This window comes from Lampetra fluviatilis, chromosome 8, assembly GCF_964198595.1.
Source record: "Lampetra fluviatilis chromosome 8, kcLamFluv1.1, whole genome shotgun sequence".
Lineage (NCBI taxonomy): Eukaryota > Metazoa > Chordata > Hyperoartia > Petromyzontiformes > Petromyzontidae > Lampetra > Lampetra fluviatilis.
In genome coordinates this window covers 13,663,090-13,680,216 of record NC_136282.1, presented here as the reverse complement: position 1 = coordinate 13,680,216, position 17,127 = coordinate 13,663,090, and the positions used below count along the sequence as shown (strand labels likewise).

The 17,127-nt window shown below is 47.7% G+C and overlaps 1 protein-coding gene across 8 annotated transcripts in view; it reads left to right on the top strand.

Annotated features, from left to right (window-relative positions):
• LOC144933913 (diacylglycerol kinase zeta-like) overlaps positions 1 to 17,127 on the top strand; it is a 236,031-nt gene that overhangs the window by 195,672 nt on the left and 23,232 nt on the right. For all 8 annotated transcript variants that reach the window (XM_078859216.1, XM_078859221.1, XM_078859215.1 and 5 more), the window contains one exon: positions 15,761 to 15,883. In XM_078859216.1, coding sequence (XP_078715342.1) covers positions 15,761 to 15,883 — 123 coding nt within the window. The remainder of the gene's footprint in view (positions 1 to 15,760; positions 15,884 to 17,127) is intronic.

Below are 17,127 nucleotides of genomic sequence, written 5' to 3'. Positions count from 1 at the left end.
CGGTTTGGATGATTTAATTCACCTGCGTATGTCTCCACATGTTCCGCTTTCTGTCTGTCGGTGTAATATCCGAGCACGCATCTTTCCGTGCTTCTTTGCGCTTTTCCAGTTTTTTTTTGCTGCAGAGTTCCGTCACCGTGCGCCTGTGCTGCAGTCAGCATGCACACGCAAACACGATAAAAAAACATTTTTGTTATTTTGTATTTTTTTTGGTACCCACAGTGATGGAAAATGACTGCTCAAAGGCGTGTCTCTTGTAGGTTTCTGATTAACCCCAATCTTTGTCTTTGAATCGCATTCGTTGAACGTTTGACGCATTTGACGCTGGGACACGTGCCGCGGTTTATAAGCACCGTCCTCCAGAAACCGATTAGCAGATCGTCGGCAAATGAAGGAGATCTGAGCAAAAGGGCAGGGCTGTGTAATTGGATGGATGGTTGGTTGCTTTCTGGAAAGCTGTCCCTTATATCGATGTGGATAAGATTCAGATATTGGCTGCATTTTCTTCAGTCCCCTGATGCCTGTTCAATACGTGTCTCCATAGCGGTGCTTAGTGAAAGAAATGCAGAGTGAAGGGTGGCTTTGTTAGTTTGTGCGAAATAGGATCGAAATGCCTCCACGAAGGCTCAGATTCATCAACGTAGTTGTTATAGGCCCTTTACCGACTGATAACATGTCAAAATTAACAAACATTTTATATCCCTGCCTATTCTTCACTTGCATACAGTTTTTATTACGATCATTAAACGCCTAGACAGTTTATCCCTTGCAGCTAGAGACATCCCAACGTAACTCTATACAGTCCTTCAGTTCTGTTTTATAACAGGCTAAAACTTAGTGGAGCTGTTTCCACTAATAACTTTCCACTGATAACTTTATTATAACATCTGGTACCCCTTCTGTCACGATGTCCACAGTTTATTCCATCTCATCCACAAGCCTCCCCCCTTTCGTTTTCATACTGCGAAGAGTAGTGGTTACTTTTTCAAGTGTGATGTCTGGAATTTCCTTCTCACAAAATTGATTCATTTCCTGGGGCGTATGATTATTTTTTCCATAGATATATTCATAACATTCCTCCGCTCGTTTTTATTATTCTGTTTCTATCGTGCAATAGGGTTCCATCCTGCCGTCTTAAGTGCTACTTTTTGCGATTTATCAATCCTCGACTTCTATTTTTACGGCTCCCATTGTTTGTTGTGGTCTCTGCAATCACTTCACTGTTGTGCAGTCCGATGTCTTTTCTCACTCTTTTCTTCACGTATTCTTTTTACAAAGTTGAGACTTTAAATACCTCGCTTGGTATACAGGAGGTCGGGGGTTCTATCACAAACCTGACGCCTGTATATTTGGAGTTTGCGTGTTCTCCTCGTGGTCGCGTGGATTTTTCTCCAGGTCCTCCGGTTTTTCCCTCCACATTTAGAATCATGGCGCGTTTAGAGTATTCAGCTGCTATAAATTTCTACGTGATGAGCCACTTTATTGAGCGATCATTTGTGGCCAGGTCGCTACTTTAAAATAGCTATAAAGCTCAGTGGGCCTTACCTGGTAAATACATTTATTTTATAGTACAGTATTCTATGGATTGTTTGGCATTTTCCTCTCTTCATATCGCTCATTATCTTGACTTTTCCCCCCAGCTTCAATGCACACTATCCATTACGATGAAAATAACAACAACATTTCCTGTCATAAAATCACAAATGATGGTTCCGCATTTCAAAAAGGCTTTATTATTCATGTGTTTTGCAAGCCAATATAAGCAGGGCGGACAAACAGACAAAATAAAACCTTTTCATCCATTATTTATCATTGTAAAATGAGCCGTTGAGAGTGGACATGAAAGATCGGGGGGTGCATTACGCTGGCGGTGAGAGCATCTCGGCTTGTGCATGGATTTTAGCCAAGCCATTGGCCCAAATCATCTCTCATTACCGGCGGGGTCAGACGTTCCCTGCCGGGACGACTGCGTCCCTGTGTGATGCGATGCACGCCCACGCCTCTCTGCCCATCTAGCCTTTGCCGTGGGCTCCTAATGAGATCTCCCCTCACTCTCAACCCTCTGTTGCATTCGCTGCCGACGCTTGCCTCGTTTAAGCGGCTCGGTCGGCGGCGTTTCCAAGTCGCCTCTTTCCATGTGGTGATGGGTTCCCTCGTCGTTAACAGAACGCGTAGGGTTTGAGTTATGTTTTACTTCAGGCGGGCACCAATGGGAGGTCCCCCCCACCATACTGTAGACTGTAGTGGTAAGCCCTCTGCTAACGTATGTGGGCTGCCAGAGAGAGATGGCGGCAATGCAAGATTGATGACTGTGCTGATGAGTCCTCATTAAAAACGAAACCAGCCTACAGCTTTCGATTTAAAGCTTTCGTGACTGCAGGGATTCATCTTCTTGGTTCTTTCGGTAAAGTCACGTAGAAGGGAAATAATAAAATAATAAAAATAAAACTTTCTTTTATTTTAGCAGCTGTCCTCAGGTGAAGAACAGACCTGTTCTTCACGTGAGGACGGCTGCTTGCGTTGTGGCCGAAACGTCGTGAGAATTATTTTTGAAAGAACCAAGAAGACAGCCTACAGCTGTCTTTGTGTTTCAATGCTGCCCCGTTGGGATGGTCAAATTATTCAAGTCTTCTTTTGAGTTGCAGATTGAAACAACGATACCGTCCGACCGCACGTTCAGTTCTATCGAGCTGGTGGCTTAGACAAGGCCAAGAGAGCATTGTACATGCAATGTGGTGGTCACATGACAAGCCATGGTGGGAGGTGGTGACGAATCCAATGTGGGGGCGGGGGGGGTGCAATCGCCCCTTGCCTCCCCCACCTTGACACCCTGCAAATGTATGTTTTATGAATGTTTTTGTTTACTAATGTAGGGCCCTACTTAAAAAGCTTGATATTTTAAATCCACCCCTGGTAACAGTTGTGGCTGCCCGCTGTTTGTGAGCACACCTACAGAAATGCGCGTTGTTTTAATCTGCCCGTGTAGGCTCAGCGCCGTCGCGTTCGCTCGTTGCAGTGCTGTGTGACGATTTATCTGCGAGCGAGCGAGCGGTGGTTTGGCTTCCGAAGCAACACTTTTTTTTCCTCTCGCGGCGTTCACCTCCTTCAAGCGTTGCCAGTGTGACAGACATGTGGCCGCTCGTCCCGATGGCCTCAAAAGATCCCGAAATGTCGCGTGCCAGAGCAAAATCTGTGTCTCCTTGCAACATGCCCACACATGCGTCTTTAAGCTCAAGTGCGGACAGAGTTTTTAGAGGTGGGGGGGGGGTAAAAAGAGCCCTCGATTCTCAAAGCGCTATACGTAGCGATACGTTGAGTGTGTCCGTACGCGCTTCACTTTTTGATTTATTTTCAAAAGCATTCCGTGAGAAGATATTTCCACGAGTTGGGGACAGACGTGCTCTAAGTGGGAGTTATTAATGTGTGGGCTGTCACTGCCTTGAAATGTATTATCGTGGGCAAAACAAATATTTCAAATTATATTCTCATCGTCTGGCTCACTTTCCCCTGGAATGTTAACCCGTTGCAGGTGTCACGATATGTCTAAAACGATACTCACCGTTTCGCTCTGAAGCAGCATCACCGTTTTCCACCGTGACACAAATGAATGCTTCGTCTCTTAAAATACAACGACAATTGTGCACATGGTTCCAGGATGTGCCAGCACTCCATTCGCACTTCCATGTGTCTATGCCCTTGACAGCAGCGGCAGAGAAAGGCCGGGGGGTGGTGGGCGGGGTGCAGTGAATTAGGACAATCATTTCCAGAGCTCAGCCCCAGACAGCTCCAGTAAGCCCCCTTTTCTGCGCTAATGTGTCATTCCATGTGGCCGTGCGAAGCTCAAATTTGGCGAGAAACGGATTCGTCAAACAGCCTGCGCGCGTTACGATCTAGCCTGGTGGCCGTGTCACCAGCAAGGTGGACGGGTTCGGCTGAAGGACGCCACGTTGCGACCATTGTAGCCCGTTCTCCTCCCACTCTTCTTACCACTAATTTGCGTTTCATCACACGGAGCTTTTGCGCAAGATCACTCAGTCGGCTGTGGCGTCTGCCACACCCGTCTACTGTTATCTGCCATGGGTAGGTAATACAAATACAAAATGTGTCGAGTTGGATGGTTGTGGCTCTGGGTAGCAGGAGGGGTACGTGGAGATGGATGTTGAGGCAGCAGAAATCACTTCGCTCTTCGCGGTGTTTATTTTTGTATATTATAATTTTTCTTCTGTTTTTTTAAAGGTTAATGGTGTTACGAAGTGCAGCGTTATTGCACCGCTGCTCTTAAGAAAAGTGGAGAACAAATGCACTGCATGGAATTGATGGCAAATTACAAGAAAGGCAAAGACGAGTGCCAGGAAGATAATGGTGATGGAGAAAATCTGGTGTGCACGAGGGTGCTGTGTGGAAGCTGCGGTTTCACATCGCAACCACTTCCATGGGGCTGTATTTAATGAGGCCTCTCTCTCTCTCGCTGTACACTTCAACGCCGAACTTTTTCTCTTATTTTTTTTCATTCAAAATGCTGAATTTATTTCTTGGCAAAGTTACACCGAAATTTAATTGGAAATGTCGTGGCCTTGGTTCGACCGTCAGTTTGAACAACAGCGGGAAGAGTGCTTTGCGGACGATTTTCGTGGTTGTGCCACACGCGACGCAGTATGGATTTTCTTTTTTCTTGGGTCGTGCCGCGTGTTTGTTCGGCACGTGATGTTCGCCGACATTGTGCCGAGCAACTAAACTTAAAAAAAAATTTACCAGGAAAGGCCCACTGAGCTATTATAGCTCTTTATTACGGAAGTTACCTGACCACAATGGTAGCCCAACGAAGTGGCTTATCATCACGTGGACATTTATAGCAGCAAAGTACTCTAAACGCACGTTGTTAAATATGGAGGGAAAAACCGGAGGAACCCGGGGTAAAATCCACGCGACCACGGGGAGAACATGCAAACTCCAAATATACAGGCGTCATGGTCAGGATCGAACCCACGATATACCAGGCGGGTAGTTAACATCTCACCACCCTGGCACCCAAACGTAACTCCCGGCACATGGAGTGGAATGTCAGGCATCATGCAGAACGATTCGTGCTACAACTCGCATCTGAGAGCTAAGCAGTGACAGCATTTTGTAACTTTTTGTAATTTCAGTCTTGATTCCCGGTTCAAACAGTTTTTTGTTGTTGCTTCGATCTCAGATCAACTGAATTTTTAATTGGTGAAACTGAACAGTACGATGAAGTGGTTAGACCGTGAAAAAATATGCTGTTTGAAGCAAATCCCTGATGTAGTTTGTCCCGAGGAAGATTGCTATATCGCCCAGTCTTTTCACGCGCTTCAAGCTGACGTGGCATTGATTATTATGTCAGTGCTTGTCAAAATACCAGCATCACAAATTCCCATCTTGACCCTCTTCTGATTCTGTGCGTTGACTCTACTTTACGATTCCTCCTCCTTCCCTTCGCCCTCGGGTAATCACCGCAGCGAGCCGATTGGCTGGTCGTGCGCAGTGGGGTGAAGTGTGGGTACGCCCACCTCTTCCAAGACGTCTGGCCAGTGTGAAGGGGGAGGTCAAAAGTACCCTCCTAGAGGAGGCTTTCGAGACACCCTTCGAGTCTATGTATGCTCAACTTCTTTCTCAACGTGTGTAGCCAACCGCGAGAATCGGAGGTGCGGGAGGAAGGACAATACACTGACTACAAAAGCAGTTTTCAATAAATTCATTTTCAATCGAGATTTTAAAGTGCATCGCTCCAGTGGCTTCCTAATATCGGAAAGGAAGAGCGTTCCAGATGGCCGCAGAAGCGCATCTGAAAGCGAACGAGGTGGGCTGTGCCAGCCAAAAGCCCGCTGTTTAGAATGACCGGAGTTCACCTGATGGTTTATGCCCCTTGACGAGATCAGCAAGGTATTGTGGTTCGTTTGTGGCGAGCACTTTGTGTGTAATGAGTGTGCAACATGATAATGCATTCATTCGCCAACCGGCAACTGGATGCCAATGCAGCTCAGTGAGCTCTGGACGGACACGGTCGGATCTGCCAGCGGTGGCTTGAGCGAAAGCATTTTCAGGGCTGCACCTTAATCCTCGTCACTGGGCTGTCGAATACCCCCACATCGACAGACACTATGCAGCTGTCTAAACCACCCACGTGCACGGACACTTAAGGGCTCCTGCAGGATTAATTGTCTGAAGCATTCCTGAAATGGTTCTCCGCTGCTGCACAGAATCCAGCCCCTTCGGGTAGTTTTTGCTGCGTTATTTATCGCCATTTAATTAGACAGCGAGATTAATTTATCGTTCACTGGATAAGCTTTACTGGCCGTAGGAATAATTCTATCTAATGAGGTAGAAGTCTTTTTATTCTGATTAATTTTGTAACGTTTGACATATTTAATTGTTTTAAAAAAACATTACTTTAAAAAAAAATCTTCAATACAAACCAGAGCAGACTTTGGAACCAAAAAAAATCTGGGGAAACTTGCACCAAAGCCAAAACAATGAGATTTTTTAAAATAAGTATTTTTTTACAATTGAAAGTAAAAATTCTAAGTTATTTTTTTTTGCAAAATGTTGCCGTAGAAGCGATTTAAAAGGGGCAGACTTTTTTTTGTGGCCACCAAAATTAGGGTGGAAAAAAGTTCGTATTTTTATGATAAATAATAATTCAAACAATTTCAGAAACAGATGTGGTGACGTGGCTGCGTGCTGCTTCTATCGCTTATTTATATTTGCTACATTAAAAGCCGATTCTGGTAAAGCAGCACATTTGAAGTGGTGTAAATGACACAATTTGATAATCTCCAAATGTATAGACATTTACACGACTGTTTGATTTGTTTCAACCTGGCTTAGAGCAATAAACACTTTTATTTATTGAACGTGACAAAGACGCCGTTGTTCTCAGCTGTTTGGCTCCAAATAAATTATTTTACTCACAATGAGTCACAGCCACTAAATCAGAATGCATTGTCATATTACAATATATTTACATGCACACATCGTCTACATGCAAGGTTCAGGCCTTATCACATTGTTCTGATCGTTTCAGAAACAAATTATTGTTGTCATCATAATCATCAATCATTATCTCAGTTCTGATTCTGATCCTATTACATTTCCGCAGATCCGATTTAGATTTCGAATGTTGTGCTCAACTCGCCCAGTTATCCCATGCTATACGATGATCCACTTACGAACAGAAGAAATGGTACACCCGTAAACAAATACATGCACATGATCAGGCGCTTTCTGAATGCACTGCCGGATGAGGGCCCCTCCACCACACCGTGCAGATCGTGGGGATTAATCGACCATACCTTACCACGTCGGTCAGTGTGGGTTGGTGAAAGGCGAGGGTAGCATAGATCTCGGAGCGTAGAAGTAGAGTACTGTACAATGGCGATGTTTTCCATACTGCCCTCTCCTGCACACCACATAGCCCCACAGCCTATACGAACCTATGGTGCATCATCGTCGTCTGTCCAAGCAGTATCCCATTTGAGACCTGCTTGGCTTTTACGGTGGGACGAGTTCCGGTGAATTCCAGGTGATCTGGTCAATGTTCATGGTCCCCACCCCCCCACCCTCCCAAATATATCCATCGCGCTTATTGGAAGCAGGACTTTGGGTGCAGGACATTGGGACTGGAGGTGGCTCCTCAACAAAAGAAAGGGGTGAGGGAGGGGCGGGGAAGGGTGGCCGGGGGGGGTAGCATGGGACTGGGTGGGCGGCCGAGCGTAACGGGAATTCCGCTGGCTGTGGTCATCTCGCGCGGCTGCGTCCCACGGGCCCTACTGGATGGAAGGTCTGCGACGTTTTGTGACGTTTGTATTTGCCCTCCCGTCCATAATGCGATCCCGCGGCGCTTGTGTTTCCACGCCACCGAGTATCCACCGCCCCTCGCGATGTGTTAAGGATCCCGCGCGGAGTACGGGGGTAATTTTGAGGGGTGGGTGGGCGTGATGGGGGTTCCACCGAGCCTCACGCTGCATCAAGTGCCCCGTGTGTGTGGCAACACTGAAGAATTTCGAGGCAACAAGAATGTTCCCCCTTCTATTCATGTAAGCAACGTGAGCACCTCTTCATTCCCCTCCGGCAGCATCCTCCTCTGTGAAATGCGGTTGAATTTAGAACCAAATTTGTGTCTGGGTTTTATTTTTGTGTTTGCGTAGAGGACCGTAGCCTCGAGACAACTTATTATTTTTTAAGCATTGGCTATATCGATTCAAACTTAAATGGTCAAAATGTGACGGCTTCCCAAGACGCTCTGCAGAGCTCTACATCAGTGATATTTATTTTACAGGAAGAAGAGGCAGTCGGTCATAGGCAGAGGAAAAAGGGAAGGTCTTGAGCCTGGCAGTGAGTCAACAGCATGGATGACTGGGGAAGGGAGTTCTAAACTATGCTGTCAGCAGAGGAGAGTGAGTGCCCATCCAAGGAGAACAACACTAGACTTAATGTACATAGTACGTACATATTTAGAGGGGCAAACGGTGACTAAGTCAGCTCACTCCGGTTCCTCAACAACGGACTGTCGTAAGGCACACGCAGCACTTGCCCCAAGAGTCTGTTCAGGCTGTACGGGGGATCTTTGTCTTTGTTTTGTCTTTGTGTTGCAGTGCGATGCAGTACGTTGCAGTGCGTTGCAGTGTGTTGCTGTGCCGAGAATTCCGTTTGCATGAGAGGCACCGCGAGTCCTGCAGGTCGGCACATTCGCCTTGCGGGGCAGATTGCAGCAGGGCTCAGAATTTGATTCTCAAGGCTCTGCTCGCCCGAGTCTTCCCTTTCCCGAGCTCTCGCGTGAGCCCTCACCACCGAAATAAATGACATTTGTTGCTGGACGTGGCAGCGGGGGCTGTGATCAATCCACTGCTGGAAGGAGGGCTCCCCCCTAGCCATCGCCTTCTGTCAAAATAATCCTGCGATGAACATATCCACCTATACTGGCATCTGCAAATGAGCTGATTTCATCGCTCCATCTCTGAATCAAAATCATAATATTTATTTCTACTGGCGGAATCTATGAAGCTCTTTGTCGCAGATGTCCAGTAAGGGCAGGTAAGAAGTTTACAGCAAATAGTCCAAAAAAGTTAAAGTAGTGCAAAGTACAAGAAAGACAAACAAATGACACGAACACATACAAATATAAACTCCTTAAAAATGTTCTATTTAAACAACGGTTTTATTAACAACTTCGTTGAAATCACGGTCGAGAAGTACGTCAATGATGCGGCGCCTGCTCCCACATCATCGCTGACTTTAATTCATAGATTACTTCTGTAACTCGTTCACACGGAGCAGGCGATTCGAGAGTTGAGGGACCGCGGCGTTTTTTTACCTACACAAATATATAAATAATAAGGCGTCCATACAAAATGTAAATTGCTTTAAAGTAGCGAATTAATTGATTAATTGATGCCGATTTTGATACAGGCATGCGTTGTCACCGGATCTGAGTACGTGTGTAACATTTTGAATTGATTGAACAGGAAGTAGACTCAATTTTGATTACAAGATTTGACCACGACAAACATAGGAGTCAAGTTAAGTAAAACCGTTGAAAAACTAAACCCATCCCCATCCTATCAGGCAAAGCCCACTGAGGTATTGAGCTACCTGGCCACACACGATTGCTCAACAAAGTGGCCCATCATTTGGACATTTATTGATTCTAAATAGAATGTTTACATTAAACTGCTTTTCCTTCTCTCTTTATCCGCTTCAGACTCTTTATTTTCCCGTACCCTGCCAAAGTGTTTTGTCTTAATTTGGGAGCTTTCGTGACTGCAGGAATTATTCTTTGGTTCTTTTCGGTTAAGTCACGTCTAAAAATAAAATAATAAATCAAAATAAAACAACACATTACGACGTTTCGATTGCAACACAAGCAATCATCATCAGGCATAAAAGAAATAGCAACAAAAATCTAACTAGAAAACTATATGTATGTCGGTCTATAGTTTTCTAGTTAGATTTTTGTTGCTATTTCTTTTATGCCTGATGATGATTGCTTGTGTTGCAATCGAAACGTCGTAATGTGTTGTTTTATTTTGATTTATTATTTTATTTTTAGACGTGACTTAACCGAAAAGAACCAAAGAATAAAGTGTTTTGTTTATCCTCATCTGCGAATGAACGGACATTCCCACTAGAGGCGTCCAGCTACGCTATTGTGGCGGTGCTATTACATTTCTTCGCATAAAGGTTCGTAATTCAACTTGTACGGGCATTTGTCAATCGTCCGGTTGATGAAGGCGTCCACGCGCCGTTTCGGTGATGGGGGTTGTTTTTGCTCAACCATACTTCACCACGCTGGTCAAGGCGAGCTGGTGAAGGGTGGTGGGGATTTCCCAGGACCGGTTCGGATATTGCTCACCAATGCTGTCAGGCGTTGGCCGGGACTTGAACTCACGGCTGCCGGATTCAGAGCACGGTGCACTAACCACTGCACGGCCACGACATAAATATTTCAACCCGATCTGGAAAATGAGAATGGACGCCGCCGTACAACTCTCGGTTTCTCCGTCCCTTTCCGTCATCGTGCACCCGTTTGAGTGGGGAAGGCGAGCGAGCGCGCGCTGGCACTCCGCTGTTGTTTTCAGAACCCCTTAAAGCCTCGAGCTTAAAGTTGGCCAGAGGAAAAGGAGCTTTCAAGTCTTTGCTTGTGGCCAACTCTCAGGATTTGAGCGATTGGGGCTGATGACTCTGGCTTCATTGTGTTCTGCCTTCGGCACACTGCTGTAATGAAGTAGTAGTGGGAGTAGTAATGAAAAGCATGCCCCTTGTTGATCCAGGAAAATCTCATTGGGTTCCAATGCATCTCGTTTCAGGAGAGTCCTGCAAATGGCATGTTTGACCATATCCATTAATTAGCCTTCGGCTTGTGGTAGCTATCCACCATGTGCCTGGCGAAAACCAACTCGTACAAGGGGGAGAGCACTCAAGAGTTCCGTACAGTTTCATTACATCCACTTTTGCTGTACTGCCATCTGGGAATCTCACAAATCTCCACGTGATCCGCCAGCCCTCACCTCCCCAACCATTGAATCACGGACCCGTATGAATGTAATTATTACTGCGTTAAAAAAAAACTAAAACTACACTTTGTATTATATAAGGACGAGTTCATGTATTCAATCACTTGGGAATATTTGCACTAAGGCCTTTTTTAGATACCGCACCTGAAAAGTAGTGCGCCATGCTCCTGAAGGCGAACAACGCACCTGGCTTGCAGCGTATTTACGGCGTACGTAGGCGCTAAACGTATACAACGTGGCCTCTGTGGGAGGGAAACGTGTAAGAGATTGTGCCAAATTGCCTATCCGGCGCAGACACGCGCTGATGACTGTTGGCGACCTGTCAGGCAGGCTGGTAGCATTTGTTGGATTGTGGTTCCACTCTGGCATTGGAAAGGGTCCTCAAAAAGCTTTCCAAATTGGCTCCGCAAATAACTCAAACCATGGCCCGGCCTTCAAAACGTGCTGTACATTTCCAGATGACTAAATCACCAGCAGTGTGTCCCAATTTTGTCAGACCTCGGAATCTAAGCTGACCTAATCCTGGATAGTGCGTGGATGGGTGACCTCCGTTCGTAACAAAGTTGTTATAGGCTCACGTAATGACATGATTAAATAACGCCAATGACACGTTGCCGTGGGGAGGCCCTCATCCAGCAGTGGATTAAGAAAGGGCTCAGCGTGCACGCATGGCGTGTAGCGATTCTCAACTTCCCCTGACAATTATATTGTCACGAATCTTGACTCTAGCAATTCGATTCCAGAATAAATTATTTTTCATAAAAAAATGTACCCTCTCGTTGGTATTCATTGCTTGTTTATTATTATTGCTTATTATTCCTCTGTACAGTTTAGGCTAATTTATTGTTACATGCCTGGTTGACATAAGTCTGGAAGACTGATTTGACTTTGAAACAAAAATCTCTGATTTTTCCGTGGAACAGCAAATCTATATATTTATTTTACCTATCGCCAATAATGCTCGAAGGCACCCGTGGATTTGAGCAAGTACGCAAGTTAGAGTCATTGTTAAGTAAAGTGAGTGTGTTTGGGCAGGCCTTGTCATGGCGAGCAGGGATGGTGGTGGTCAGTGGTTAGAGCCCAACCAGCGGTGGCCACCAGGGCGAGGAAACGCGCCTGAGAGGACGTCCTCCGTGGAGAATCGGCTGGTGTGCAGGTCCTCTAGATGGGACGCTCCTCGGGCCAGGTCCTGCGAGCTCAACCTAGGATGTTTCATTCTACGCTGGGCGGTAGTGGTCGCAGTCGGGGCCTTCTCGAGTGTGGTGCCTCAGATGTGGAGAACTCTGTTTTGCCGGCCCTCATATTGACTCCGAGCACCGAACAAACAGTTCAAGACTTTTTCTTTTAGCTTTTCCTTGAGTACGTCCTCTCATTTTTATATCTTTACATGTGTCTTGATTTTATAGGTGGGGGTACAACCTTCGTTTAATGCATCCTGTAAAGTACCCTCTTTAGTGCGGGCGAGTTTTTACAAAAAAAAATTTGAATGAATGTTACATCGCAGAACCGTGAGAGATGAAAAGCCTTTAACCAGCAGTGGATAGATCATGGCTGATGATGATGATGGAATGCTCGACGACAGCACTCGCAGTGAGGTGGAGCGCGTCACGTTGTTTATGTTGCGTCGTCGTCGTCGTTGTTGTTCGGCCAGGATGGCAGCAATGGCGATGTACGGGCCGTGCAAGACGCAGCGTGCTGCCAAATGGCTGTGTGCGTGTGTCCGCTATGCTCACGATGTCTGTTATCAGTTCTCTGCCCACCCACTGGCTCATCCGCCAGTGACCGCTATTCAGCCTCTGCTCCTGCTGAGATCACGGAAAACGTCTTGGATCATACAAACAATTTATTCTTTCGTTTCTAAAAATCCTTCAAATAATTCTTAAAGCTGCTCATTTTTGATGGAGGTTTTTTTTATTTTTTGTTGCACGTTAATAACGATTTTAATCACAATACAATGAATGCCCTTTTCATCCACCGCTCGATGAGGGCGCTCCCCAACAAGTGGCATTTCTGCTCTAGCATTGGCATAAGCGTTGGGTGTCTCGTGATGCCCCGTGTGGGTGCGCGCATGCCGTGTGGGTACGCGCATGCCGTGTGGGTGTGTGCGTACGGCTATGACGGACAGATCAGTCCCGCTCGCACAATAGCGGGAAAAGTACCATGGCGTCACCAAAAACAGCTGTCGGCTTTAGGCCCGCGGATGCGCTTAAGTGCTCTGTGTTTGCATTGCCCCTGGTTTTTTGTCTCAATTCATCAGTGCCCATCGTGTACAATGTAAACTGCGCCCTATCTGGAAACCGCTAATCTCCGTGCATGAGTGCCTGCCTGCTTGATGACGCACTTGTTTATTGATGTAAAGATTGGATAAAGGGGAGGGATGGCTTTTGTATTCCTTCGGACGAAATCCAGTTGACTTGTCTGCAAAATCTGGCGCGTTATAAGCGTCATTATTCTTGTTGCAAATGGTCAAATACCACTCGGTCAGCAGGCGCTTGGTTGGCAACTCTAAACCGAAGACAGTCAGTGTCGCGCGCGTGTACATCAGGACCTATACCCCTCCACCGACCCCTTATGCCTCCTCCCTCCCGCCACTCTTCTGGGTGGAGAGAGGGGGGGGAAATCTGACACGGGCATTACGGCGACGTCGTCACAGGGGATTTGTTTTGACAGCGAGCCCGCTGGCGCTGGCCCGACCTGGCTCAGCTCGCCAACGTGGACGGGACACAAACGCGCACCAGCTGCTGCTTTCGTTAGACAACCCCTTTCCTTTCGGTCGGCGGCGCCTTTGCCAGATGTCCGCTCCGTCCATCGGACCGTCGGTCGGTCGTCAGTCCATCAGCCTATCTGACCGTCAGTCAGTCTGACTGTCTTTGCAGCAGTACGTCAGCCCATTCGTGTGTCCATCAGTCAATCTGTCCGTCAGTGTGTCTATCTGACCGTTCATTGGTAAATCAGTCAGCCTGTTCGTTTGTCCGTCAATCGATCAGTCTATCGGTCCGTGGGTCAGTCTGTCTGTTCAGCGGTGAATCAGCCCATTCGTGTGTCCATCAGCCTGTCTGACCGTCAGTCAGTCTGACTGTCTTTGCAGCAGTACGTCAGCCCATTCGTGTGTCCATCAGTCAGTCTCTCCGTCAGTGTTGTCTATCTGACCGTTCATCGGTAAATCAGTCAGCCTGCTCGTTTGTCCATCAATCGATCAGTATATCGGTCCGTGGGTCAGTCTGTCTGTGTGTTCAGCGGTGAATCAGCCCATTCGTGTGTCCATCAGTATGTCCAGTCTGTCTGTCCAGTCTGTGTGTCCGTCGCTCAGTCCTGTCCGTGCATGCGTCAGTAAATTCAGTTCATCGGTCAATCCGTCCATCCGTCGGTCAGTTCATAAGTCAGCCCGTCCGTCCGTGAGTCCAGTCCAGTCTGACCAAACCTGCACGTGCCTGTCAACAGCGAGTGTTTGCTTGACCCCGTCCGTCCATCCGTCAATCGCCCGCCGCCCCGTGCTCAAATTTAAATTGGCTTCGGCCCTGGGCTTTCCAGCGAAAACAACCGAGGCCACTCTCCCCCGTTAAGCTGAGTCAACAAACTGTGCACGTGCTTTTTCTAAAGTTTACCTCTTCTCCTGCCCGTATTTCCATGACAATTAGCCGTGGTCCGTGAGGACTTTTATTTACCCCCCCACCCCCCCTTGCCTTCTCTTCTCCCAGCACAGCGCTATTAGACTTAAACAAGCACTTTGGTTCAATTAGCACGTGCTGTAATGGGCTCCTCAAGGCATTATGGACGAAGGCTAGTGTACGTGTATTGTATAAATAAACGTAAATGAGCTCTGCAAGTGGGCCAATGGTAAACAGCGGATCGTTCTGGTTTTTAGCGTTTTGCCCAAGGCGGAGTGTGGTGTGCCACGCTGTTGCTTCCAATTTATAAACGTACACGCGTGCCGATTGTCATGAGAAACGTACACATGTCGATTGTGATTATTAACGTACAGACGCGTCGATTGTCATTAGAAACGTACACATGTCGATTGTGATTATTAACGTACAGACGCGTCGATTGTCCTTAGAAACGTACACGCGCTCCGATTGTTGTGAACGGGATGCGTTTAAGCTTCACGGCGCATGGTGCGTTCATTCCGGTTCTTGTTAATGTCATCGTTTGGACGTATTTATTGGTGCGCTTGGAGTACTCACAATATGCAATTAACGTTCACGTTCCAATTAGAGCCTTTGTTGTTGCTATAAAAGTCAAGGTCCGTACGAGCTCGGAAGGCTCCACTCATCTCCATTGGCAGCGGCGGTCCAGGGCCAGTCGTGAACATTTGACACATTCCCAGAGATGGCCTCAGTCTCTCCCTAGGGAGACCGCTGTCCACTTCCCACATATCGGCAATTAATTTTCCCATTTTATTGTCTCGGGAGCTAAGCGGGTTCGAGCCTGGATTGTTCTAGGGTGCTTGGCTACTACGTCGGATGAAACCGGGCTGCTACGGGCCTGCACTGGAGACAGCAATGGGTAGTGCACCAAAAAAACATTCTTGTACTGCACCCGTACGCTCCGCCCACTCCCCGCCTATATCAAAAACAAACTGACCTGCACGGTGAGGTATGGTCAAATAACCCCCATGACTCAAAAGGCGTGGGGATGCCTTAGTTCAGCGGGGGCGGTTGCCGATGACCTCATCCGTAATTGCAAGGACGACGAGGATGACGATGTTCCATTTGCTTGACCTGCAGGCCGGAGGGAGCAGTTGCTGCGGATGATGCAGGTGACCGATTGGAGGGAGCTGCATCCGCTGGTGACCAGTTGGTGCCCAGGTGCCTCCCGGAGAACTCGTCCCACGTTCAGACGCCTCCCTTGTACGTCACCTCGCACGCTCACAGCACGGTCGTTGGGAATGCCGCGCACGCCCGCACGCGCACGCACACAGTATTCCCCATTGGTAAGCTTCCTTTTTGCTGCCACAGGTATACAGGCGGTGGGAACAACCAGACTCAAACCTGCTGAGCTTTTGAGATCCGACGAGATCTGGAACTTTCCGCGGGTGGTTTTTGTAATGGGCATTCGGAGAGGTTAGTCTCTTCGAAATCACTGCCGGAGTGGTTGGCTCAGCCCGTCATCGCCGTCGTGGAGTCGATTCGGTGACATCAACAATGGATCTCCTCGTGGTTGGACATTGCAGTTGCTCCTTGGGTTTCTTTTTCTTACCTGCCGTCGAGAACAAATTGGCTACAATTTAATGGAGGTAACAACCGGGAAGACGAAACGATCTCCACATTTATTTGGCCTTTAAGATAACTTGCCCTTAACCCTCCATATTTTTATTTTCTTTTCTTTACCCGACCACCCACTTCGCCCCCAGTTGAACCGATCGTGGTGTTTCGCCCCGGGGGCGAGCGGGCAGGCGGGCGAGCGAGCGAGCGGGCGATCGTTTTTTTACTTCACGGCGCCGCCCTTCTTGTTCGCCCGGCACGGCAGATGTGGCCCCCTTTCAGAATTGCCCCCCGCAGAGTTGAGGCTGAGGGGGGGTGGTGTGGGGTAGGGGACAGCGGCGGCCGAGCTGAAAACCACCGGGAATCGGCGTGGCCACGCGCGCCGCCCGCTGACATTGGTCACCGGCGGGGTGGGTTGGGGGGGGGCTGTCGCCGGCTCGCTCGGCAGTCGCCGACGTGAACGTCATTACGGTGAAGTTTGGTCAAATCTGGATGGACTCTCTGCCATGCGAATAAAGAAGCGTGGCTTTCACCACCGACGGTTGGGGGGCGGGTGGGACGAGGGGTTGGGGTGTGCCACCCGATCTTGTTCAAGCTTCTCAGGGTGGTTGTGGTGTTCACAAGAGAGGTCGAGTGTGTGTGTGTTGGTGATCTCATATGTGGACTTTTGTACGTAATTATATAACAGCAATCTCTATGCCAAGTGCATAGACTATATATATACACTATTACTGTATTGTATTACACTTGGAGATAGAAAGAGAATCATATGGATAGGGTCGAAAGTGGAAATTGGGGACATGGTAAGCAAGTGGGTTTAATGGACCATGGGCGAGTCTGGTCACAGAATGTTAGCCGAAGGATGTAATGCGCGCCCAAGAGAGTGACCA